General features: G+C 43.0%; 4 protein-coding genes across 17 annotated transcripts in view; 3 read left to right on the top strand and 1 right to left on the bottom strand.

Moving 5' to 3' along the window:
* Nucleotides 1–1961, bottom strand: part of rnf157 (ring finger protein 157) — a 23720-nt gene extending 21759 nt beyond the window's left edge. For all 4 annotated transcript variants that reach the window (XM_070991482.1, XM_070991484.1, XM_070991481.1 and 1 more), the window contains exon 1: nucleotides 1830–1961. In XM_070991482.1, coding sequence (XP_070847583.1) covers nucleotides 1830–1917 — 88 coding nt within the window. In that variant the 5' untranslated portion in view covers nucleotides 1918–1961. The remainder of the gene's footprint in view (nucleotides 1–1829) is intronic.
* Nucleotides 1907–6949, top strand: srsf2a (serine and arginine rich splicing factor 2a). 10 transcript variants are annotated; one of them, XR_011603493.1, is made up of 4 exons: nucleotides 1907–2531; nucleotides 3122–3465; nucleotides 3973–5407; nucleotides 5927–6949. XR_011603493.1 is itself a non-coding variant. In XM_070991491.1 (4 exons), exons 2-3 carry the CDS (start codon nucleotides 3131–3133, stop codon nucleotides 4307–4309), a joined length of 672 nt encoding a protein of 223 aa, XP_070847592.1. In that variant the 5' UTR covers nucleotides 2461–2531; nucleotides 3122–3130; the 3' UTR covers nucleotides 4310–4331; nucleotides 5315–5895. The 10 variants fall into 10 exon arrangements, 6 of the variants coding, with proteins under 6 accessions (XP_070847592.1, XP_070847586.1, XP_070847590.1 ...); XM_070991491.1 differs by lacking the exon at nucleotides 5927–6949 and having other exon boundaries at nucleotides 2461–2531; nucleotides 3973–4331; nucleotides 5315–5895; XR_011603494.1 differs by lacking the exon at nucleotides 1907–2531 and having other exon boundaries at nucleotides 2893–3465; nucleotides 3973–4331; nucleotides 4732–5407; nucleotides 5927–6380.
* A 1034-nt stretch (nucleotides 6950–7983) lies between these two features.
* On the top strand, nucleotides 7984–13766 carry mxra7 (matrix-remodelling associated 7). Of its 2 annotated transcripts, XM_070991432.1 has the most exons (5): nucleotides 8052–8443; nucleotides 9525–9738; nucleotides 9846–9954; nucleotides 10673–10729; nucleotides 13187–13291. In XM_070991432.1, exons 1-4 carry the CDS (start codon nucleotides 8165–8167, stop codon nucleotides 10704–10706), a joined length of 636 nt encoding a protein of 211 aa, XP_070847533.1. In that variant the 5' UTR covers nucleotides 8052–8164; the 3' UTR covers nucleotides 10707–10729; nucleotides 13187–13291. The 2 variants fall into 2 exon arrangements, with proteins under 2 accessions (XP_070847532.1, XP_070847533.1); XM_070991431.1 differs by lacking the exon at nucleotides 10673–10729 and having other exon boundaries at nucleotides 7984–8443; nucleotides 13187–13766.
* A 125-nt stretch (nucleotides 13767–13891) lies between these two features.
* st6galnac1.1 (ST6 (alpha-N-acetyl-neuraminyl-2,3-beta-galactosyl-1,3)-N-acetylgalactosaminide alpha-2,6-sialyltransferase 1, tandem duplicate 1) lies at nucleotides 13892–19104 on the top strand. The gene is made up of 8 exons (XM_070991104.1): nucleotides 13892–14571; nucleotides 14900–15056; nucleotides 16106–16268; nucleotides 17639–17777; nucleotides 17862–17965; nucleotides 18378–18461; nucleotides 18666–18765; nucleotides 18898–19104. The coding sequence occupies exons 1-8, from the start codon at nucleotides 14269–14271 to the stop codon at nucleotides 19102–19104; spliced, it is 1257 nt and encodes a 418-aa protein (XP_070847205.1). The 5' UTR covers nucleotides 13892–14268.
* The last annotated feature ends 4884 nt before the right edge of the window (nucleotides 19105–23988 follow it).

Raw genomic sequence — 23988 nt, forward strand, 5'->3', positions numbered from 1 at the left:
AGATCGGTTTCACCAGCAGCCATCGCCACCACCACCTTCCTTCCTTCCCACCACCAGCTTCCCTCAGGCTGCAACCAGGACTGTTATATCATAAATTCATACAGCCTGTGACTAATTCAGCTAAATGGTGGTGAGAGGGATGCTTATGGCAGCCACAAGTCAACAATCTTTCCTCCCTTTCAAGCTTTCTTCAGCACATAATATCACTATAAATCCAAGATATTATTATGATATCAGAATACAGTCTAAGACATCGCGTCTGCGTACAATGAAAGTCTCCTTATGTTACCCGATTCTGCTCCTGGTCTCATTTTGGGAGATATTCTAATTTACTTTATGTCTTTGCTTACGACAGGACTGAAAAGCAATGACACTTTTTTTGACGGTAATGTTGAGTTACTGCTAAACAATGGTAGGGAGCCGATCGCAGAGCTGCAATCAGAAAATGTCACCTCGAGGAACAACAACAGCAAGACAGATTCCAGGTCAGTTTGAGGCCCAAAGGTCCGCCGGTGAACATCAGGTGAACTGGATATAAAGATCAAGCGGTTTGGGATTGTTTGAAAGGTTTTGATACAGATACCAATACATACCTGATATTTAGCATCAATGTGAGCCTTTCAAGCATTTTAAAATATAAGGAAAATCCCTCAAATGCATCATTTTGTCTTAAACAAACAGCAGCAGGATTGAGCAGCAGGAGAAAAGAAATAAACAATAAAAATTTGCCAAAATTGCGATTATGCTAATGAAATGGCTGATCAAAGAATAAGTACACAGGACTCTCTGTACTAGATGATTCAAGATGAAAAAATTAGCCGATCAACAGAAATCTGTGACGCGAGAAGCTTCTGTTCTGATTCCAAATGTGAATTTTTGCTCATTTTCGTACTCGTATATGATAATAAACCACTTGAAAATGTCACACCGGGCTCTTGACGCTTTTCATTATCGTCCAATGACTAACGATTAATCGAGAAAATAACTGAACGATCAATAGATAATGAAGAAGATGATTAGTTGCAGCCCTTGTTTTGATATAGAAAAAACTACATTTATGACCTGACAAACAGATCTATTACAATTGTGTATTTCTCACTAAATTAGTGCTGAAGTACTTCATCACACACACAAAAACTGACAAATCATTTAATCAATAAAGCAAAAAATATTCTCTAATCCACGTTAATGTGGAGATTTTCAGCCTCTCTCTCTCTGTAGTTTTCTGCTAAAACAAAAAACAAACAAAAAAAAACAGCCCAATTTCACATCAAAAACCCTAATTTCCACTGAACACACCACTGAGGTCCATGTCTGAAACTTCTCTACAGCTGATCTTGATGGGGGTCTTTTCATTTGGATCCATCATGGCTTATTCATTTCACACAGCGAGGCAGTCCTGATGCCATCAACACACGTCCAGCTGCCTGCTGACAGACGCTCACAGCACAAAAGACGATATATGGAAATAGGTGTCTCTCCATGAGCAGATCTGTCTCTGTGTTGCACAATACAGCAGCGCTGCAGTGCCAAAAATAAATGAGCATATGCGATTAAACGGACATGAAGTAAATGCAAAGTTATCTAATGTGGGGAGAAGTTGAAAGCAGATAAATCAGTCCTCTCCTCTCTCCACAGGTAGCTCCACCTGGTTACAGGCTCGCGTGCCCTGAAGGCCTGTCAGCTATGATGCTGATGGCTTTGATGGTGATGTCCACGCTACTTTTTCTTATTTCCCCCCATAAAGCTCGATGGAAATCATCTGCAGTGTGCTTTCAGACGTGTAGGCGATAACCGGCCCCGGTGTGACCTGTTGTTCGGTGACTTACCGGATTTCGGCGGATAACGGTACACCGAATTGGACGGAATGTCCACTTCTTCCACGCCTATGTTTTGTCTGCTCGTTAAAGCTCCCATTTCCAGCCAGTTGAAGAGCGCACGGGTTAACGGGCATAACACTGGAGGTTCGCTTTGTTCGCCGCGTCTCCTTCACTCCTCATTTAATCCAGTTCGTGCTGCCCTGTCCATTTCTCTCGGGTCCAAGCCCCGCCGTGAATGTGACCGTCCTGGGGATTAGTAGTTGTTCTCTGGCTGCTTATCCCTCCCTGGTCGACGGCTCGTTTTGAGGCAGAAAGCAGCCGTTGGGAGTCCCTTTAAAGACGGTCAAGCGCTCTCATGGTGCGCCGCAATCGTGCGATCGAGCCGAGCGAAATCTCCGCGTCTGGCTTTTACTTCACGGGCGAGTATGTGGCACAAAACGGCATCTCCCGGCTGGATGTTGCTCATATATCCCCGGTGCTTTTCGCTGCTGGATCCTGTCAAAGAGGTCTGTGGCTCCACATGACGTCAGTCGGGCACAAATCCGGGCCGTGGTTTTTGCGCAGTCCTCCTCAGCAGCGACTGCCGACCCGCTTTGTAACGTGACCTTCCTACGCCAAATGTGCGAGTGGCGCTGACTGCAGTGCAGGGAGGACGCCTCTGTGGAGCACACGCCGAGCAGAAACAACATCACCCCCCGGACATGAGTGGAGGTGCCAGTAAAAGCTCATCAATTTAGCATTACAACGTGCAAGAGAATAAAAAGCTAATTGAAGCTTCTTCTTCTTCTTCTTCTTCTTCTTTTTTTTTTTTTTTTCGCAACAAGTAGGGTCATAGAAATCAATGTGTGGGAGTTGTACGACGACGCTGGAGTCAAAACGAGAATGTTTGGGGCTTAAAAATAGAAAATAACCTTAAGTTCATTAGTTTTATCTTGTAGGGTGTTTTTTTAGTGAAACAAAGTAGAACAAAGGCAGAATAACGGTCTGACATCGCCGTCATTTGCCACTCCCCGTCGACAGAGGGCGGTGTGACGGTTAACGTGAAGGAAGGTGAACAGTCAACCAGCCAATCAGAAGAAGCCAACGGGGGCGCAAAGAGAACAGAAAAGGAAGCTTTATTGCCGCCATTTCACGTGAAAGCAGCGCGGTACGATAGACGGCCTGGGCCAAATATTGCTAAAATTAGACCGAATTTGAGTTTAATACACGAACCGGAGGGTAACAGACTAACTATTAATTGTTTTAGTTAACAGGAGGGCCGAACGGTTTTCGTCTTAACTGGCCTGCTCTGTTACTTGTAGACGAAGAAAATGAGCTACGGAAGGCCGCCGCCAGACGTTGAGGGGATGACCTCCCTGAAAGTGGACAACCTCACTTACCGAACTTCGCCGGAGACTCTGCGCCGAGTTTTCGAGAAGTACGGTCGTGTAGGAGATGTATATATCCCCCGGGACAGGTACACCAAGGAGAGCCGCGGGTTCGCTTTCGTGCGATTCCTCGACAAGCGCGACGCCGAGGACGCCATGGACGCAATGGACGGCGCGCTGCTTGACGGGCGGGAGCTTCGAGTGCAGATGGCTCGCTACGGACGACCTCCGGACTCCATGTACAGCCGAAGAGGTGCTCCGCAACGCAGATATGGAGGGTACGGTCGCAGAAGCAGGAGGTACATGTCGGTGTCGTGAAGTTTAGTTGAGGGTGTCGTCTATACTGCTAAAGGAAAAAGGCGACGACAAGCACATGGTGTACGCTAACCGCTAACATAGCTACAAACGAAAGCGACAGTTAGCTCGAATAATTTCGCGCTAGTTTAACTATAGCGTTACATTTATCATGTAAGCAACATTTCCCACGCTGTTACAGCACTTTGTTTAATGGTACACGTAAGCCATCATAGTGTAGTTATTATATCAACCTGTACCTTACGTTGCGTAGGCGTCTGTTATGTTACAGTGGGCCTGTTTATCTACAGATTATTATCATGTTTAACCAATGACTCCTTTGGTTTATATAATGTCTGTTAATGCATTAATAAGTACTTATTACAGTTCTGCAGTGCGGTTATCTCTGAGCAGTTGTTTTAGTAGGTGGCTGATCATTAACACAGCTTGTTAGACACTTCGTTTTTCTCAACTCCTCTTTGTATCCGCAGCCGTTCGGCCAGTCCTCGCCGCCGCAGGCGTAGCCGCAGCCGCTCCAGGAGCAGAAGCCGTTCCCGATCCAGAAGCCGTCACCATTACAGCCGCTCCAGGTCCCGCTCCTACTCCAGATCCAGGTCAAGGTCCAGGTCCAGGTCCAAGTCTAAGTCAAAGTCCAGAACCCCCAGACGAAGCAAGTCAAAGTCTCCCTCCAGGTCTCGGTCCCGCTCCAGGTCCAAGTCAAGGAGTCGGACCCCGGCGTCCAACAGAGGATCCAAGTCCAGGTCCAGGTCCAGGTCCAAATCCAAGAGTAGGCTTAAATCTCCAGAGGACAACGGAGCAGAGTGCTAACCCAAACTTGGACACAATGACGGTATTCAGGGGAAAGGGTGGATCATGTTATTTGCTCATTATATCTGGGATGGCTATCTGTCATCACTTGGGTTAGTATTCTGCAGCCTTGATGCTACATTAGCCATTTGCACATAAGCTACAAAGTCTGTAGAATCCTGAATGTTTTTAGGCATTAAATTAAAATTGGGACTGATGTTGTCCACAGTCCTAGTTCTGTGTATGCTTTACTTTGCCTGTACATTCAGCCAATTTAAAGCACACACAGGCAACAGCACTTTTGGGTTGATGTGACCTACTGTATCATATATTTCAAAATTGGGTGTTATTAATCACATTTGTACTCATGTGAGTGTGCATGGGAGGGACGTGGGGTGCTTCAATCAAAACGTTTACCTAAATGTGGAATTCTTTCCTCCAAGCTGCGGAGTCCTGTTTGCAAAGGGAGGAGGAGGAGGAGGAGATGGGGGTGTGGCAGTGTGAGAGCAGTTAGTGTGTGACCCGCCCATGTGACCTGCCTGTTGCTGAGAGCGATGGCAGTTGCTAAGGAGCAGGTCACCAAGGCAACGGTGGTTGCTATGGAGCAGGTCGTCATGGCGGTGGTTCGGGCTGTCAGTTGGTGTATGAGGTGGTGTGGTGAGGTACGTTCACGGGGATCACAGGCAGATGCACTGAGCACTGTTCCCACCCGTGCCTGTGGTTTCCTCCGCCTCTCACAAAGGGAACGGACCCCGAGGTTTGTTTTTCCACATATGCCCGAGTGTAAGAGTATTGTTAGAGCTAGTTATGTTTTGGGAGAGGGGGCCAAGAAAGGTGTGTAAACAATGTGAAAATTACTAGAAATGTTAGGTATACTGCACAAAGATGGATGCCCCAAAAAGGCAGTTTGATAAATGTTGTGTAAGGGGAGATCAAAGCAGTACTGCATTTAAATATCCAGCTGCAGGACTTAAAATGGCCTTTTTGTTTTTGCTTTTGCCAACTCTGCTCTGTCTTTCCTTCCAGATCTCAGATGATTGAGCCTTTGCTGAGGACATCAGGAAGAGTCCCACATTGAGCAAGTGGACTCCACTCTTACCACTGAATGCAGACTGAAAGGTTATTGGAGCTTGGTCTAAAATGTTTTAAATGTTTGATTTGACTTGATTTTTTCCTAAATAAATTCTGTAACTTCGATGTGGTCATTGTTTGTAACGTTGAGCATATTGAAAGGGATTTGTAAGATTTTTTTTCTCATTTAAATTGGAGTTTTTTGCATTTCAATTAAATTTGTACTGTACGTTCGTTTTTTTGAATTAACGTAGATTTCTTTTAAGGAAATCCTTTGTTTAATACTCTTTGTAGATGTTATGAAAGAGTTTTATCTGCAGAGTTGAAGTAGAAAAGAGTGTCATGTTGGATGTTCAGAGCCTTCACAGCTATGACACAGCTCTTATGGAAAAAATGGCTTACTGTACAGTGACATAAAAGCAAAACATTAAAGTATCGCAGTGCCACTTAATTTGTGACTTGCTAATCCGGCAGCATTTTCTTTTCTGTCAAATCTCTTTTTCTGTCTAGTTAAAGTTGCTTTCCTATGACTCTAACCCTCTTTCTTGTGTATCTTTTGTGCACTAGGCGCAGTTGTGTAGCAGTTGAGTAATGCTGGTTAGCTGTTAAGATGCGGTGCAGTGCGGTGGTGACATGGTGTGGCGTGTTGCGGTGCTGAGTGCCCGGCGCTGTTCCGGGGCTCGACCCTCCGCTGCCGTTTGCCGGTTTGTAAGCTCACAGGTGTGGCAGATCAACCATCCTCTCCTGTCTTGTGACCTCTCCTTCCCTCCATGTGCTGTACAGATTCTCTCCTTCCCTTTCTCCTTAATCCTCCTCCTCTCCTCTGTCCCCCTTCTGTGGTTCATCCACTGTTAATAACTGGTTTTGCTCGCTTTTTGAAATTGGGTCCAGTGTGACTCCTAGTGAAGGGTTTAAAGCGCAGTCAAGGCTGCTTAATATTCTTTTTGTGTATTGCATTCCTCTGTGAAACTCAGTTGTCTTGTAATTGCTTCAGGTGAATGCGAATAAACATCTTTGTTGTAAATAAGTTGCCGATGTGAATGTTGCCATGATGTTAAATGTATATTTATTTGTGATGTCTGTTACATCAGCAGTCGGATGTATTTGAGGGCAGTTTTTTTGGGGCTAAAAGTTAGGAAATGTTTTTGTTTAAGGGTGGTTCAGGTGGATGAAATCTTACATTAATATTAGGATATCTTTTAGAATTTATCAGTCAATCAGATGCCCGACAGGCCAAGCTTTATCAGCTTGATTTTCTTTTAAAAATGCCATATCCAACATGATCTGCAGCAGTCTTATACAACCACATACTGAGAGCATAGATCTGACCGTTAGGAGATCAAGCACAGTCTGTCCAGGTTAACTTTATCATTTGACTGCGGGCTTCATATTTTCTGTGGTCGGATACTTTGGGATTGAAAATGTGTGGACCCCTGTTGACATCACCTTTTCTCTACATGGTGTACTAATCTGGTCACGTGAGTAAACGTTAATATAGTGGTGCTCACACTCCCTCCACATGTATTTGTTTTGTTTATTTGCTTAGATTCTAGAATCTGTCAAAGATGTCCGAGCAGGATTTAATAAAGTAATAAAATAACTAAAGCTTCCGAATAATTGTAGGGGAGTAAAAAGAGGCATGAAAAGACTCAAAGTAAAAGCACCTCTGATATGAACTTAAGGACAGTGCTGAAGTGAAAGTACTTTAGTAGCAATAAAAAAAATATCAGGGTTAGTTTATTTCAGGTCTGCAACCAAACACGCCAACTGTTCACACTCAGTTCAGTGTGAAGACTGAACTTTGACCCTCAATCAGTTTTTATCTGTGATCTGATTTCACAACATCATAATTCACAGCACTGATACCAGAAACTGGACATTAACAAATACAATTAATCATTTGGCAGGCACTTTTACGTACATATGAACTCACACACCGATGGCACAGCATTGGGGGCAGTTTTGGGGTTCAGTATCTTGCCCAAGGATACTTCAGCGTGTGGACTGCCGAGGCCAGGGATCGAACCACCGACCTCCTGATAGGTGGATGACCATGTGATGGAAGCAGTATTCAGATCCTTTACTTAAGTACCACTACCATATTGTGAACATAAGAGTAAAACGTTTCCTGTCAGTGTTTCACTGTCAGATCTGATGGTTTTGGATTAATGTAACTGCTGAATTAATGTTGCTTTTTACTGCTGTAGATGTTTACTGCTGAGCTCATTTCAGTTACTTTATAAACTGTTGGCTTGTTTCATCTACAGCAAACAATAATGTACTTCACATTTGTATTTAAATGCAGTACTAAGTAAATATCCTCAGTTACATTCCACCATTTGTCATAAACATGTTTTCAGCCTGAATTTATTGTTTATGATCCACATTAAATCGCTCGTGCTGCAGACTGACCGGAAGGCGCGTCCTCAGGTGACCACACCTTTCCTCCCGCACCTGCTGGACTTCATCAGACGATGCACGCGTCCTGTCACAAACCATTTCATTGATGAGATTAACGACAACAACAACAGAAAAAAGTGAGGAGATCTGAGCACGTTGCAGCGCGCCGTGCCAGCCACACCTGCGGGGATATACACACCGGCGTACGCGGGGCGGGCGGTGCTGTGGGTGGGGGGCGGGGACGGAGGATGTGACGTCCTGCTCGGTGAGTAGATTGTACCATATCCCATAAACGCCGCTCGTTAACGTCGATGCGCGCAGAGGATTACTTCAAGCAGCGGGATGGACACCTGCGAGTGAAGAAGACAGCGACGACAGAGGAGCCGCATCGCCCCGACACCCGCCATGGAGCTAACTTTCATATTATCAGCTGCCATTTTCACGCTCCTCGCCATCGTGGTCGCAACATCGCTGCTCAACGGCTCCTCGTCTGCGGCCGACTGCGCGAACCCGCGGCGGTACTTCGGACACAGAGGGGACGGATCGGGATTAGATCCGTCGGGTCCGAGGCAGAACGGCCACGTCCCGGATTCAAAGGCGAAGAAGAAGAAGGAGGAGGACGACTGGTGTGAGATCAGCGGGAGCTCCCACGACCACTGGGATGTGGTGAAGTCTGTGCTCTCAGTAAGTCTGCTGCAGGAGAAGCCTGGATGTTTGTGTTTCCCGAAGCGATCCTGCTGTAAATCTGTTTTCATGCCCCCACCCCCCACGCTCAGGTACACTTCACCTGTCCGGTCACAGGTGAGGAAAGAATCAATGTTATTATTATTGTTATTATTTTAAAGGTAGTGTATCATTTAATCAAAAACCTGAAAGTGCAAATGAGTTGCAGCTGAAATATGATACATTTAGTGCAGTAATATAAGCAGGAGTGGAAGAAGTATTCAGAGTAAGTGGAAGGAAATACTCAGTTGTAAGTACCTGTACTTAAAGCCCTAAACTAAAACTGACTTGAAAGTGCTCATTTAGCTTTAGGAGTGCTGCTTTATGATCACAGATGCCTTAACGTGTAGCAGCATTTTTACTTAGCTGCAGCCACATCTTAGTGTGAGTGTAAAGCAGCGTAAAATGGAGCTACACAAGTAAGTACAAGTATCCTGACATAAGCAGCTTAAATGTAGATGCTTTCTAGTAGACGGCGTCCCACTCAGCTGTGTTGGTGTGCAGAGAAATAACAGGCAGTGATCAGAGAGGGCAACAGTTCAACTGTTTTCTGTTGAGTCTTTCGGCCTAAATTGGTATCCGGCAGGAGAAAGAAGGAACATGGCTTTCGTCTTATTTTGAAAGGAGCACTTTGGCACTCAAGACTAATAGAAAACTGTCAGGATGAGCCAGTTCAAACAGCGCTCAGGTAGCTGTCATGGCCCTCCCTGGCCTCGGTGGACAGAACAGGTCAGGACAGGGACAGAGAGGTCAAATCAGCACCCAAGGGAGCAAAATATGACCTCGGCTTTTTTCCCACATCACACCTCCGCCAAGTGTAAGCCAGATCAGCATCGAGGAGAGGTGAGGAGTACAGGTAACACGAGAGGCTAAATCGGTTTGTTTGGAGCTTTCTCTTAAGCTAAATATCTTCGCAGCGCTTTCTAATCCGCGCCTGGCCGCCAGGACGTGCACACGGGTGCAAATAAAATGCATTAATCGCTTAAGTTCTGGGGGAGAATCTGGGAAAAATGCCCCTGAGCTGACCTTAATTCTCTGACAGGAGGAGGGACACCCCCACTCTCAAACCGAAGAACTGGCAGCACCAGCTGAGCACTCCTCCTCCACGTCCATGAGCTTAGAGACAGACTCGTCATCCGAGGCCTCGTCAGGGAGGGGCCGGAGGTCATTCATCGGGCTCTCTGATAAGGAGCTCCTAAAATGTGCTTTCTCTCACCCCCAGACTGAAGGAGCCACAGAGAGCCCGGGCATCAACGGTGAGCACTTCTCCCTCCTCGAGAGAGTTGTGAGTCAGATATTTGAACTATATACTTCTGATATTCCAGATGTTGATTTCTAATCAACATTTATTCTGGTCCATCAGATAAAATGGAATCAGATGAAAATGATTCCTTGAAGTACGTCCCTGGAAAGGCGCGATCCCACCACTTGCAAATGATGATGTCCACAGAGGAGCTGGAGGAGGAGCAGAGGTCAGTGAAAACTACAAACATGGATGCCGCCATGTGATATGCCACCCTTTGTAGTTTATGAACCATTAATAAGATCAGCTCATCAACAATCCATTTGAGGGGCCTCAAATGACCTATTCAACGACTATTCAACGACCTATTTATGACATCTCTAAAACCCATGAATAAATAAATGATGTGTTGAGCAGTAAAAAAGCCCAAAATTACAGCTTTATAAAGGCGGACTTATCAAAAAGTACCCAAATATCACAATACTAGATATTAAAAGTAATATATAAGAATTATAACAGTAAATTCCTCGATTTTTGGCTTTGTTCTCCCAAAACAGAACAAAAAAAGCTTTCTTTGCCAAAACTGTAGTGAAAATCTAAACTCTTCATTGATTCTAACAATGTTTACATGGAGTTCCCTTGTTTCCTGGTAGCTGCTCTGCCCTCTGTCCTCGTCTTCCTCCCTCTAATCTTCCCTTCGCTGTCTTCACGTGGGTTTGTGTGTTGCAGGCGTTTCGCTCAGAGCTTTCCTCCACGTTTAGCTGCTGTGTCACCCGTCCTCTTCAGGCTAGACTGCCTAAGGCCAGATTGAGTCTCTGCCAGGCATTAGCTGAAGGGTGAACCACACGAGACTTAAAGACTGCTGGGGGGGGAAACACAGGACACAGGGGACAGAAAAGTTTGTTTTTTCTGTAATGTATCTGCATACCCTGCTCTTATCATTGCAGGATACACTTCAACACAGACTTTAACTGTCTGTAAGCCTGAAAAGGAGCAAATATGTGGTAAAGTATGAGTTCTGCTCACCCGTTTATCTCAGGGAAGTCACTTTCTGGCCATTGTTTGGAAGCTACTCCAGTGCCGTTTTGCTCAGTTTTGACCTCAGCAGTGATTTTGGCCTCTTCAGCTCTTCATCCTCAAGTGGCCACGAAGCGACTGATGTAACTGTGCAGTGTTGTTCACCTGATCCCACATACCCAGCCCCCGCCGCCCCTGCTATTCCAAATTAGATGTGTGATCCTCAGGTGTCACAGCTGGTGCTGATTGTCCTCACCTCTGACTGAGGTGTGTTTGTTTAATCCTTCGAGGCCTTTCTTCTGTCCTGCCACAAGGAGGAGTCAGTGGGACGCAGCAGTGGGACCTGCTGACGAGGCAGTCCCACTCAAAGCTGCTCATTCACACAGAAACAGAGAGCGCGAGGGGAAGATTAAGAGGTTTATACACTGATGAGAGAAATATATCATGTAGTTTGTGGTCGCTGATGTCAGGAGGGTAAACAGCTGGGATAATATTTATGTCAGAGGATTTTAAACGAGCAGCGTTCATAGAGGACCTGTCAGCCACTTTTGTTTTCAGACCAAGCACATGTACGTACATCTTGGTACTTGCCGATACCGAGTACAGATACAAGTTGGTATTAATACCTTTACAGGTCCAACATGCTTAGTGCGTGTGCGTGCACACATACACACACTTTTTGTATTTCTATGCAGAGACAAAATAGGAGAAATTCTGGTCAAATATTAACTCTTAATTTTATTTTCCCATGTTTCTGACTAATGGACACAACATTTTTTGGAACTGGTCGAGTATTGGATGAGAGCATTGCAGCCCCACAGGCTGACAAACAGGCTGCAATGTTCCAGGTGTTTGTGCACCATCAACTGATCTGTTTTTTCCAGAAGTGTGAGCAGTGAGATTGTTGGGGAGCTCATAATCAGACTCAGATATTCCTGGTCTGGTCTAGTCTGGTAAGAACAGTTTCTGGGATGTGATGCCGGCTGGAAATCATGGGCTGCTTCTGGAGTTGGTTGTTGTGTCTTGCTGCTAGCGTTAGCGTCGTGTTGGTTCTTTGTGTTTTATGAGATTGTTTGTCAAAAGGAGCTTCTTCTCACTCCTCCTCTTGACAATTTAGCTCTACTTTTGTCATCATCTGTTATTCTAAAATATCTCCAGACTGCCCGCATCACTGCTCCTCTGCATTCCTGTCCACCTGCCAACATCAGGCTAACGCCACGTTGCTGAGAGGTGGTATCAGGTGGCGAGTAGTTTTATGATTATAACTACAAGTATGTGCGCACAGCGTTGTACCCGATGCATCCCTGATCACATCAGTCCCTTTTGTGTCTCCTTGTCTTGTAGTAGTAGTGTGACACTGATGTTAATTCCTGTCTAAGCTGCTGTGGGACCTCTAAACTGCAAAGTTATTGCACAGCTGAAAGACCAAAGATCAAGAACCTGCAGACTCTTGTACTTTATTCATGATTTTTGGGTCCTTATTAATACATTTTTGGTTTTGGTAAACACTGTACTGAGCTCTTCCATCAACTTGCTTTCTGGAGGGGAATTACATGAGAAGACTGACACCACTCTTGAATCTGTCTGTTAAATATGAAGCTACAGCCAGCAGCCGGTTAGCTTAGCTTAGCACAAATGGCGCATTTCCATTACACAGTTCCAGCTCTACTCGACTCGGTTCTACTCTACTCTACTTGGTTTGGTTGAGTTTCCATTAAAATTGAGTACTTCATAGTACCTCCTCAACGTAGGCGGGGTCGTCATACCACGGCTGCGCGAAACTGCCATGACGTCAATTTGTACGCGACAGAGCCAACAAACAATGGAGGACATCGAGGCGATGTTGTATTTGCTCGTCGACGGACCACGGTGATATTTTACGAGCAGCCATTTCCCTCGAGTGAGAATAAAGAATAAAGCCAGCGGTTGCTGTTGCCCAGCGTTACAATGGAGGGGGCGGGATTGTTTTTCCAGTGTTGGACGTCGCAGACCAGTGACGACACTCTCCGGCCAATCAGTGGCCAACAGGCTGTTGACGTCACACATATAGTATCGCTTCTACTCGCTTGGAACCTCGCCAGACCAGGTACTAAAAATAGTATCGGGTACCAGGTACTATCCCTAATGGAAACACAAAACAACCGGATAGAGTAGAGTAGAGTAGAGTTGAGTCGAGCCGCGCCAGGGTAGCAATATGAACATTGATGTTACTGTGCCAGAAAGCGAATAAGTGAAGCGAATATTCCCCCAGATGTCAAACAATTCCTTTACATTCTGTTTGGTTCATCTGTGAAATGAATTATTCTGCCTACGTTTGGACTTTGGACCGCTGCTGTTTTTATGAATTTCACCCAATGAGCATCGTTTATAAAATTTGTGATCAAAGGCATGCAGGATTTTTGTTTGTGTCGGCGCTCAGTTTTATGATTTTTTTGTCTTCCCAGGGTGCAGCGTGAGCAGCTGGCTGCCATCTTCCAGCTGCTGAAAGACAACAAGGAGACGTTTGGGGAGGTGTCTGAGGGAGACATGGAGGAGCAACTCCGACTCTACTCCATCTGAGACTCCTCTCTGACCCTTCGTGTTTGCCTCTGATTGCGCTCTTTAACCTGTGAGCGCTACTGAAGGACTGCTCCAGTACACCAAATACTTCAATAATCGTGTTCACAGTATTCAACACAGCTGTACTGTCCACTCATCGGCCACTCGCTCCTTTGAATATCACTTCCTTCTTTTATTGTATTGTGTTGTTTTGTCGCTGTTCTCTCCACCGCGGCCAACATGAAGACCAAAGAAGCTGAACTTTTTCCAGCCCAGAGCAGGATATTCTAGCTACGTGTGCAAGTAAGGACTAAAAGGAATAACTTAGTTTTGTATTATAATAAAAGAAGAAAACATGTTCATTTATTATCCACCTTTTTTAAATTCAGTGGTATCTTCATTAACTCTGTAACAGGTACACATCCTACAAAGTCTCTTCTGACTTCCCCTCGGTTGTGTAATAAACCACATTATGTCCCAATGTGAGTGTGTGTGTGTGTGTGTGTGTGTGTGTGTGAGAGATTCCTCTTTTGTTGTGTGTATGTGTCTAATTAACTGTGTAGTAGCACCGCCCAATCACACTTTAAGTGACAAGTGGTGTCGAGTACGTCTGGTGACTTCTCCACTGGGCCACGAACTCCAGGAGGGAAAGCAAACCTCAAACATACTCCCTGTGTAATTGAACTGCAAAGCCTCTGAGTCGCAGGGATGGCTCTCAAAGCCTCCAGGGTTTTTTTTGTGCTGCTCGTGATCTCAACTGCTGCTGTGCTTTTAATTTTATCATGGGGACGTTTCTCAGACGGCATCAGGTAAGTTGTATTTGTGTTTAATCTAGAGAAACACTTAAGATAAAGACATTAAAGATGTTTAAATCTCTAATATTTTCAGTAAAACTGGTTGCAAATCCTGTCAAGAAATGTGTATCAGCACATTTCCAAGTACAGTTTCTTTCTTTAAGTCACCTGAAGTGTAGCTTGTTAATTCCTCTATGTTACATCTGATGCATTACTTGTCACTCAGCTGGGCTGCTGCCTCAGGAAACAACAGACACAGAGGTGAAGCCAGTTTCTTTGTCAGTGATATTAAGTTGTGGGATAAGAAAGAAAACTCTGCTATGCTTCCTGCTGTGTTGACAAAAACAAACCCAGCGGCAACGCTAATTTTCAGGGTCTCCACGCATGCTGCTGTGGCTGAGACACCCATGCCCATCCTCTCCGTTAAGTCCTTCGACAAGCTTCCTCGGTGGGATTTTGAAGACGTTTATAACCAGGACGCCCCACCCAGGAATTCTGTAAGCATGTTAAGACAAGATAGGACAGAAAAGACAAGTATTAACTTTGTGGGAGTGGGTAAACATGGCTGGTGTCTGCACTGCTGCATGTTCAGCTGTATGTTTTTGATGGACTTTCTCTGTGCTTTCCTCTTCAATGCTTTCAAACAGTATCACTGCACTAAATTTAATCAATCACATTTGAGTGAGGACTGATTTCTATCACCTGATTTTACCTGCTGTGTCTTCAGCTGCATGGCCCGTCAATAAATCACTGGCTTAACGTTTTCTGTGTATTTGTTCCTTATAGAAATATTTCATAGTTTAAAATCTTATCCTACATTCTCAGACATGTGCCCAGTCTGTGCAAAACTCTGAGAGCTTCAAGGAGGCTTTTCTTCCCAACATACGTCTGTTTCTGCACAAAGACAGCATCAACATGAGCGAGTGGAATCGACTTTCACACTTTAACAACCCTTTTGGATTTATGGGGTACAAGTATGACGGTGGGTGCTGGTCTGTTAGCGTCTGTAAGACTGTATTTCATAATCACTATGTGTGGTTGACACACATAGTGATTATCCTGGATGCTCATCCTATTGTTTTGGCGCCACAACCAAAAGACCAGAAAGAAGAGCATTGCAGTAATCAATCCTGCAGGTAATAAAAGCATGAATAAGTGTCTTTGCATTGGCTTGAGAGAGAAACTGGTGTACTTTGGCAATGTTTTTTAAATGATTAAATGCCTTTCTTGTGACATCCTTTATATGAGCCTCAAAATTCAGTTCTGCATCAAATATTACGCCAAGATTTTTGACTTGTTGACATGGGCTAAAAGAGACGGCTTCTAGTTTGCTAGCCTGTTTCTCTCTCTGGTCTCCTGTACCAATAATTAAATTTGTCCTGGTTGAGCTGTAGAAAGTTCTCTGCCATCCAGGATTTAATGTCTGAAATACAGTTAAAAAGGACATCAAGTGGTCCTGTGTCATCAGTAGACACAGCAATGTAAAGCTGTGTATCATCTGCATAGCTGTGAAAGTTGATGCCGTGCCTCCTGATGACATTTCCAAGTGGTAGCATGTATAGGTTAAAAAGGGTTGGACCTAAAATTGACCCCTGGGGAACACCGCATTTCATTTGATTAAAACTAGATGCGTGTTCACCCATGCTGACATAGAATTTCCTGTCAATGAGATATCATTTGAACCAGTTAAAACAGTACCATATATATTAACATTAATACTATATTAACAGTTGATAAAACATGAAAGGGAGTGAAGGACCCACAGAGAGTTACCACTTGAATTTGCAGTTTCTCTTAGTTTTACAGAGCTTGTTAGCATCTTTCAGCTCATTGTTTTAGTTTTATGCCCATAACTCAACACTCTCATCGTCGTTGTTTCTGGATGCTCAAAACTCAGTTTACCTACAGCTGCTTTAAGTAAATACATTTAAATCACTTGCAAGCAGCAACCTAGCAAACAATTTGCTGTATGCATGCGAGCTTTGCTGGCAGAACAGGCTGTTTTGCATGATTTATTGTTTTGGTTTGCAGATGTGATGGCTTCAGTGAAGTTGATCCCAAAGCCAAAAGAGCCACTACTCCATTCAAAACTGGGCAGTGATGGGTGTGTGCGCTGTGCTGTGGTGGGCACTGCAGGGATCCTCAATGGCTCAAAAATGGGGAAAGAAATTGATGCTCACGATTATGTTTTCCGGTAAGAAAGAAGGAGAGAAGAAACCTGTTACATACATGTACATACCACCTGGCAACAGTCAGTCACAAAGCCTCTTCTCTACTTAAAGCTCAAATTTTTATCAGGTACTTGATATTTGACAGGAGAAGGTGTTCCCTTCATTGCCAGTCTTTATGCTAAGCTAAGCTAACCAGCTGCTTTTATTTACCATACAGACAATTGAGTGGTATAAATCTTTTCGTCTGACTCCTGTCAAGAAAGCAAATAAGTGTATTTCTCAAACAATTATAGCTTTGATATGCACTGCTCTGGGTTTGCTTTATCAGCATGTTGTAAAGTGTTATACTCACTTGCTGTGAATAATTGTAGCTTGCCCACTTCGCAGATAAACATATAAACTCCACTGTCGCCTCAGTGTTACTAAAGCAACACCTGCATGTGCCTTCACCTGTATAATTTGACTGGCAAAAGCAGCAAAAGATCCATTACACTGATAATTGCTATCAATAAGTTTTATATAAGTAAGCGTTTTTTGTTTTGTTTTGTTTTTTCTGGACCTGGTCTAATGTGGTCTGGATGAGGATAAAAGCTGTAAAATCGCCCTTTCTTAAATAAAGGAATACGACTGCAGGTCCTTCACTCCAATAGCTGTCAGACTGTTCAACTCCAGCATCATTTCATTTAATGCAGCACTGTGCTGATGCTGTTTGTTGTTTTTTTCAACAGTTTACATTTCATAAGTCTAAGCATCTGGGTTTTTAACTAGACAAGGTCTTATGTGGTTTGGAGGCTGAAGGCTGAGAAAAGACTTTTGGGAATATCCGCCACGTCTTGCGCAAACTTCTAAATCCTACTTTAACTATCTGGCGCTGCATAATGTCATAAAATGAGAGGTGAGGTTTACAGTAAACAAAGATCGACTGACGTAACCGCGTAGACAGATGGTGTGAGGTATTTTGCGTAACACAGGATGTTTGAGAGGATGTTCAGCAAACATGGAGCTTTTTATCCAGCTGCACAAAGCCATAATCAGCCAGTACAAAGCCATCACAGCAACGATTCTTTTCTTTTCTAGAGCTGCATGTGTGACTTTCACTGAATTCACTGGACTCATACACACATGCATTTGTTCCAGCTGTCACGGTGCTGCCATGCAGTCCTATCTCCATGTTTAATTATTAGCCGACTGGCAGTTTGGCATATCATCTACATTTTATAGAGACACAGCATGAAGGACAGCACAGTAAAACAAACAGAGGCAGGGCAAAAGTCACGATTTTAGAACGGCTACAATGACGAGTCTGCTTTGTGGGCATCGTATTCATTTGTTTTTTAAGCTAATGAAGACTAAGCCACATGTGGATTAACATCTGGATGTGTGTGTGCGGCAGGATGAACGGAGCAGTCATCAAAGGCTACGAGGAAGACGTGGGAAACAGGACGTCAGTGTACGTTCACACAGCCCACTCCATCAATATGTCGCTGTATACATTCAAAGAGTATGGATACACGTCTGCGCCTCATGATGAGGTACTCAAACTCAGTGGTGTGGTGTTGTTATGGTTCATACACCCCCCCACACACACTCATCTGTCATCCACTTCCTTTTGGCAGGGCATAAAATTTGTGCTGATTCCTGAAGGGATGAGAGACTTCCACTGGCTTAAGGGTCTTCTCAAGGGAGAAAGGATCTCAGCCAGCCCATATCACAACCGACTGTGAATATTGACTTATATATTTTTTGTACAGAAACACATTTACAGTACATATATGCAGCATGAGAATGAAGTTTTGTTCTCCAAACTGTGAAAATGTCAAGAGTTTCTCCAGCTCCACATTTCAGGCAACAAAGTGAATCATTCACTGAAATTATCAGTAAAAACTCTGTATTTAAGTGCTCTGACAAGGCCGACATCCACCCACTGTTAACAGCTGCCAACACTTACAGCCGCAGATTAAGTCTTGAGTCACCTGAACGCAACATAATTTAAGGGGCATTTCTTATCCAGCTTTCTCTCAAGTTCCAGCAGAGCGCATTCATGGCATTGTAAAGACAAAATCTAACAAAACCCACTTTCATCATGTCAGTCTTTCATTATCACTCCTGACTTTTGTATTTTAATCCTCCAGGCCAAGGACGTACTATGGCGGGCAGTACAACGAGAGCCGCTTCTATGTCCTGCACCAGGATTTCCTCAGATACGTGAGAAACAGGTCAGCCTCCTCTCACAATCCACCAATGCAAAAAATATAAAGATAAGAGTTGACAAGGTATCGCAAATTAAAAGCAAGAGAACTTCCTGGGTCATTTACTTCCTTTAGTAAAGCTGTATTAATTTAATAGTCGTGTTGTAGTCCGTAGTTTGTCTTGTCATACAGCCAAAACACTGATTTTGATGTACATATCATGGCCCACAGGTTCTTAATGTCTGATAATCTGAACTCTATACACTGGCCGATAGTCAGACCAACCAACGGGGCATTCACTATCTTCCTGGCTCTGCATACCTGTGACACTGTAAGTTAATATTACTAAAACTCTCGGCAGGAAATTGAACAAGTGTATTTCTCAAAATGTCAAATTTGTCTTTTAACAAGTCATTTCTTGAGTTATTCTCAACCCTCCCTGTTCTGTTTTTGTCGTTCTTAGGTGAGCGCATATGGTTTCATGACTGATGACTACGACAAATACTCAAACTACTATGTCGAGAATAATAAAACCAATGTCATTTTTTACATCAACCACGACTATATTCTGGAGAAGAATTTGTGGAAAAAACTACACAACAGCAAAATAATTAGGCTATATCAAAGACTGGACTCAGAAAAAGGGACAGAAAAGCCGAAGAAACACTGATACAAGCCGATAATGGCATCAAGAACTGAGATCATTTTAGATTTTTAAAGAGGGTATTTGTATTGTTTACCCTCCTTGGGGACCAGATAAGAGAGGTCTTCCATTAAGAGAAATGAAATTCTGCAACTTAATGTGTGACTGTAACACTATCTGGATTGTGCAATAAACTGAAGCCTTATCATTAAGGCATTTGAAGATTTATTACTATTATTGAGATTGACTGTAGATGGAGTGGACAAAATAGTCCTCTCTGTACATTTTCCAAAGTGAACAAAAAGCTGAATCAACACCTTGGGTAAAACAGTTTCATCAAAAATCCGACATTTGAACCTTCATGAAAGTCAAATTTGGAGAAGGGCTGTATTACGTTGTGGGGTAAGAAAGGAAACTCTACTCCATTTCCTGCTGTGTTGACAAAAACGGCTAATTTTAGCATTTAGCTAGTTAACTGTGTTGTATCTGTTTACAAGCAATCAAGGGAATCCTTGATGTATGCACAGCAGCAGGGTTTTGAACTCAATGCCGCATTGTGATGATAGCTTATACACCTTTGTAGTATTTAGAAAAAAAAACAACATTACTTTTTAGAGGTAAATTCACGCACACATACATTGATAGACGTCTGTCGTGTGTAGCTGTCTATCGTGAATTCTGGGGGAAAATGGCAGCTAGCAGCAACAATAATGCTAACCCAGAGCACAAAGGGTTAGCTCTTTCAAGTTAGTGACAAGTGTTCTGTGTTTATCCCCCAGACAATCAACTGGCAGCACAGATTTAGAACACTGAAATGCCATCACTCAAGCAATGTCAGAATTTATTAAACTCCTGCCATTTGCTAAGTTAAGAGCACAAAAGCCCTGTGCCCCAGTGTTGATATTAGCAATGTTAGCATGTAAGCTAACTCCTACTGTTGCCATGGTGACAGGCCACAGCTTGCCATCAGAGGATACCACATATATGACAGATGTCTTATGATAGTACACAAATATTACTGTCTGTAAAAAACAACTGCCAATTTTGCCAAAGCAAACAATGGTGGAAAGTACATTCATAAAACTACTTGTAGGTACTTCAGTATTTCCCAGTGGTGAAGCATAACTAGTGGTGGAATGTATCTAAGTATATTAACTACTGTAGGTAATCACAAATTCGAGGCAGTATTTTATTTGTATTTCCATTTTCTGCTACTTTTTATTTCTACTCCATTCAATCTCAGAGGCAAATATTGTATTTTTTACAGTACAAGATGCAACTTTCACTGTGATATTCTCTCCATTTAATATTCTAAAACATTCAAATTAATAAAAATAAGATATTCATTCATTCATTTTTTATTGCTGATTCTTCATGACTATCTTTCAGTGCATTGCCCGTTATCATACCTATCATTAATTTAGCTGGATTTTGGACTTCTGGATTAGCAACAGTGCAGAAATATAGACTTTAAAGAGAGTTCCCAAATAGCACCATCTGCTGACACATTAGAGCTAAGACTTCAAATGTGGAAATGCCTGCCCAACATCTCTGCCCAGTTTGTGCCGTCATTTAAATCCCTCATCTAAATATTGCCCCGCAAAAGACTTTTCTAATGCTGGTTCCACACCTTTGAACATGGAAATTCAGTCTGATTATCAGACTATGTGTTAATAATACTTTTCATTTTAATAATATATCTTTTCATTCTTTTTCAATACATGTATGTCCCATATTAACAAAATATTGCATTACAAAATATTATCATGCATTGGTTTACCTTTATTTTCTCTTGGGATGTAGTTGTACCACCTTGTTGTTTGTTTGTTTGTTTGTTTGTTTTAATTTACTCATTTATTTCATCAAGACAAGATAATGTCAATGTGATAGAAATGCATCTTTAAATATGTTGATTTCTAAACCTTAATGTGTTAATGTGACTTGTTAAAAAGTACCCAAATATCACAATCATAGATATTAAAAGTAATATTGTACTGCCCTTGCAGTGCGTTCACTTGTGCATGCTCGACAGTCACTTAACATTTTAAAGTCTTCCAATAATCACACAAGGCTTGACTTTTCTTGTACTTTACTGAAGTCTTGTTTCCTGTTTAGGTTATGCTTTGTTTGTAAAACTGCAACATTACTGAAATAAAAACATGAATTAGTACAGAAGCATTTTCATTTGCATGTAAAAATTATATGTTTTAAACACGCCCCTTAAGCAAAACTGTACTATACAAAAAAAAAAACTTAACTATCACAGCAACTACCAGTCGCAGTCCAATGGCAGAAAAGCACTAGCCGCTGCTAGCCAGCAGAGCACGTTTGACTAAAACAATAAAACAGCATATGACATAACATGAGACTTTTCTTCAGAATTGCTAATCTATATTAATTATCTCAACATGCTACTCACAGATACATAGTTTCTAAGGCAGAAGTGTTTAAGGGGAGAATTCAGCAGCGACATGAATCCAGAAGAGTCCGTCTTGTCTGTCAGTGCTCAACTGAAGCATGCGCTTGACTGAGAAAATGTGCTTGACTGCATAATTAATTAATTAATTACCTGAGACCAGTAGGTGGCAGCACCGAACATGAACTAATACAGAGAAATCCACATCTTTAATTATGGAGCTCACATTTTATTTTTTAGACTTTAACTTATTGATTTAAAGGCATCACAAATATATAGAAATTCTATCAGTAAATTCCTTGACATTTGGCTTTGTTCTCCCAAAACAGAACTAAAGAAAAAAGCTTTCTTTGCCAAAACTGTAGTGAAAATCTTAACTCTTCATTGATTCCAACAATGTTTACATGGAGTTCCTTTGTTTCCTGGTAGCTGCTCTGCCCTCTGTCCTCGTCTTCCTCCCTCTAATCTTCCCTTCGTTGTCTTCACGTGGGTTTGTGTGTTGCAGGCGTTTCGCTCAGAGCTTTCCTCCACATTTAGCTGCTGTGTCACCCATCCTCTTCAGGCTAGACTGCCTAAGGCCAGATTGAGTCTTTGCCAGGCATTAGTTGAAGGGTGAACCACACGAGACTTAAAGACTGCTGGGGGGGGAAACACAGGAAACAGAGGACAGAAAAGTTTGTTTTTTCTGTAATGTATCTGCATACCCTGCTCTTATCATTGCAGGATACACTTCAACACAGACTTTAACTGTCTGTAAGCCTGAAAAGGAGCAAATATGTGGTAAAGTATGAGTTCTGCTCACCCGTTTATCTCAGGGAAGTCACTTTCTGGCCATTGTTTGGAAGCTACTCCAGTGCCGTTTTGCTCAGTTTTGACCTCAGCAGTGATTTTGGCCTCTTCAGCTCTTCATCCTCAAGTGGCCACGAAGCGACTGATGTAACTGTGCAGTGTTGTTCACCTGATCCCACATACCCAGCCCCCGCCGCCCCCGCTATTCCAGATTAGATGTGTGATCCTCAGGTGTCACAGCTGGTGTTGATTGTCCTCACCTCTGACTGAGGTGTGTTTGTTTAATCCTTCGAGGCCTTTCTTCTGTCCTGCCACAAGGAGGAGTCAGTGGGACGCAGCAGTGGGACCTGCTGACGAGGCAGTCCCACTCAAAGCTGCTCATTCACACAGAAACAGAGAGCGGGAGGGAAAGATTATCTCCACCACGGCCAACATGAAGACCAAAGAAGCTGAACTTTTTCCAGCCCAGAGCAGGATATTCTAGCAACATGTGTGTAGTAGGTTGAAAAGGCTACATGTTCATTTTCTTATGAAATCAGACACCCCCTATTTTTTGTTAAATATTTGAACTGATTTAACATTTACACAGTTAAGTTGAGGGCGGCACGGTGGAGCAGCAGATAGTGCGCATGCCTCACAGCAAGAAGGTCGCCGGTTCGATGGTGTGAAGTTTGCATGTTCTTCCCGTTCGTGCCTGGGTTTTCTCCGGGCACTCCGACTTCCTCCCACAGATCCAAAACATGCTCATTAGGTCAACTGATGACTATGAAATTGTCCTTAGGTGTGAGTGTAAGCGCGAATGGTTGTCTGTCTGTATATGTTGCCCTGCGATCGACTGGCAACCGGTTCAGGGTGTACCCCGCCTCTTCAGGGTGTACCCCACCTCCTCAGGGTGCACCCCGCCTCTCGACGTTGATTGGCTCCAGCCCCCTCTGATCATCAGTGCTCTGCTTACATCACAACACGGTAGCTGACACATCTGTTTCACAAGTTATTAAATGTCTGTATAGGAAAAGATTTATACATCTGTTTCTCAAATCATCACGTCTACATAGGAAAAAAATTATACATCTGTTAGTCAAGTCAGCACATGTCAGCGTAGGAAAAATTACACTACAATAACTAATGTAAGGTTATTGCAAGTATTGTTGTGTTGTTTATAGATGTTGTTAAGATGTATAGTAACGAGAGTGAACGGGCAGCGCAGAGCCCTGCCATTTTGAGCGTTTACTTGCAATTGTTAAACTGTTTTAAAAGTAGTATTTTAAGTGTATGTTACAGATGTTTGTTACTAGAGATATGCAGAAATGTGTGCAAGGAATGTTACAGAGTTCAATTCAGTCAATTAAAAGTAAAAGTATTAAAAGTAAAATATTAAAAAGTAGATATTAGAGAGAGAAACAGCATATTCGAACTAGTTCAGTTTGTGAAGCATACTCGCGCCATAAATGCGAGACGGCTAAAGCAGCGTTAATGTCAATGTTATAGGGATTATGTGTATGTTATGCGAGTGTAGGATAAGTGTGGAAGCATGTATAAGTGTTAGAACATGAGTTAATGTAGATGTAAAAGTGAGAATGTGATGTAGGGAGTATAATTTTTGCAAAGGTAATATTTTAGTTAAGCCAGTCTTAGTGTATGTGGAATAGAAGTTAAGTTAATGTCGATCTACATGTATTTATTTTTGGTAAAACAGATTATTTTGG

Source organism: Chaetodon trifascialis, chromosome 21, assembly GCF_039877785.1.
Source record: "Chaetodon trifascialis isolate fChaTrf1 chromosome 21, fChaTrf1.hap1, whole genome shotgun sequence".
Lineage (NCBI taxonomy): Eukaryota > Metazoa > Chordata > Actinopteri > Chaetodontiformes > Chaetodontidae > Chaetodon > Chaetodon trifascialis.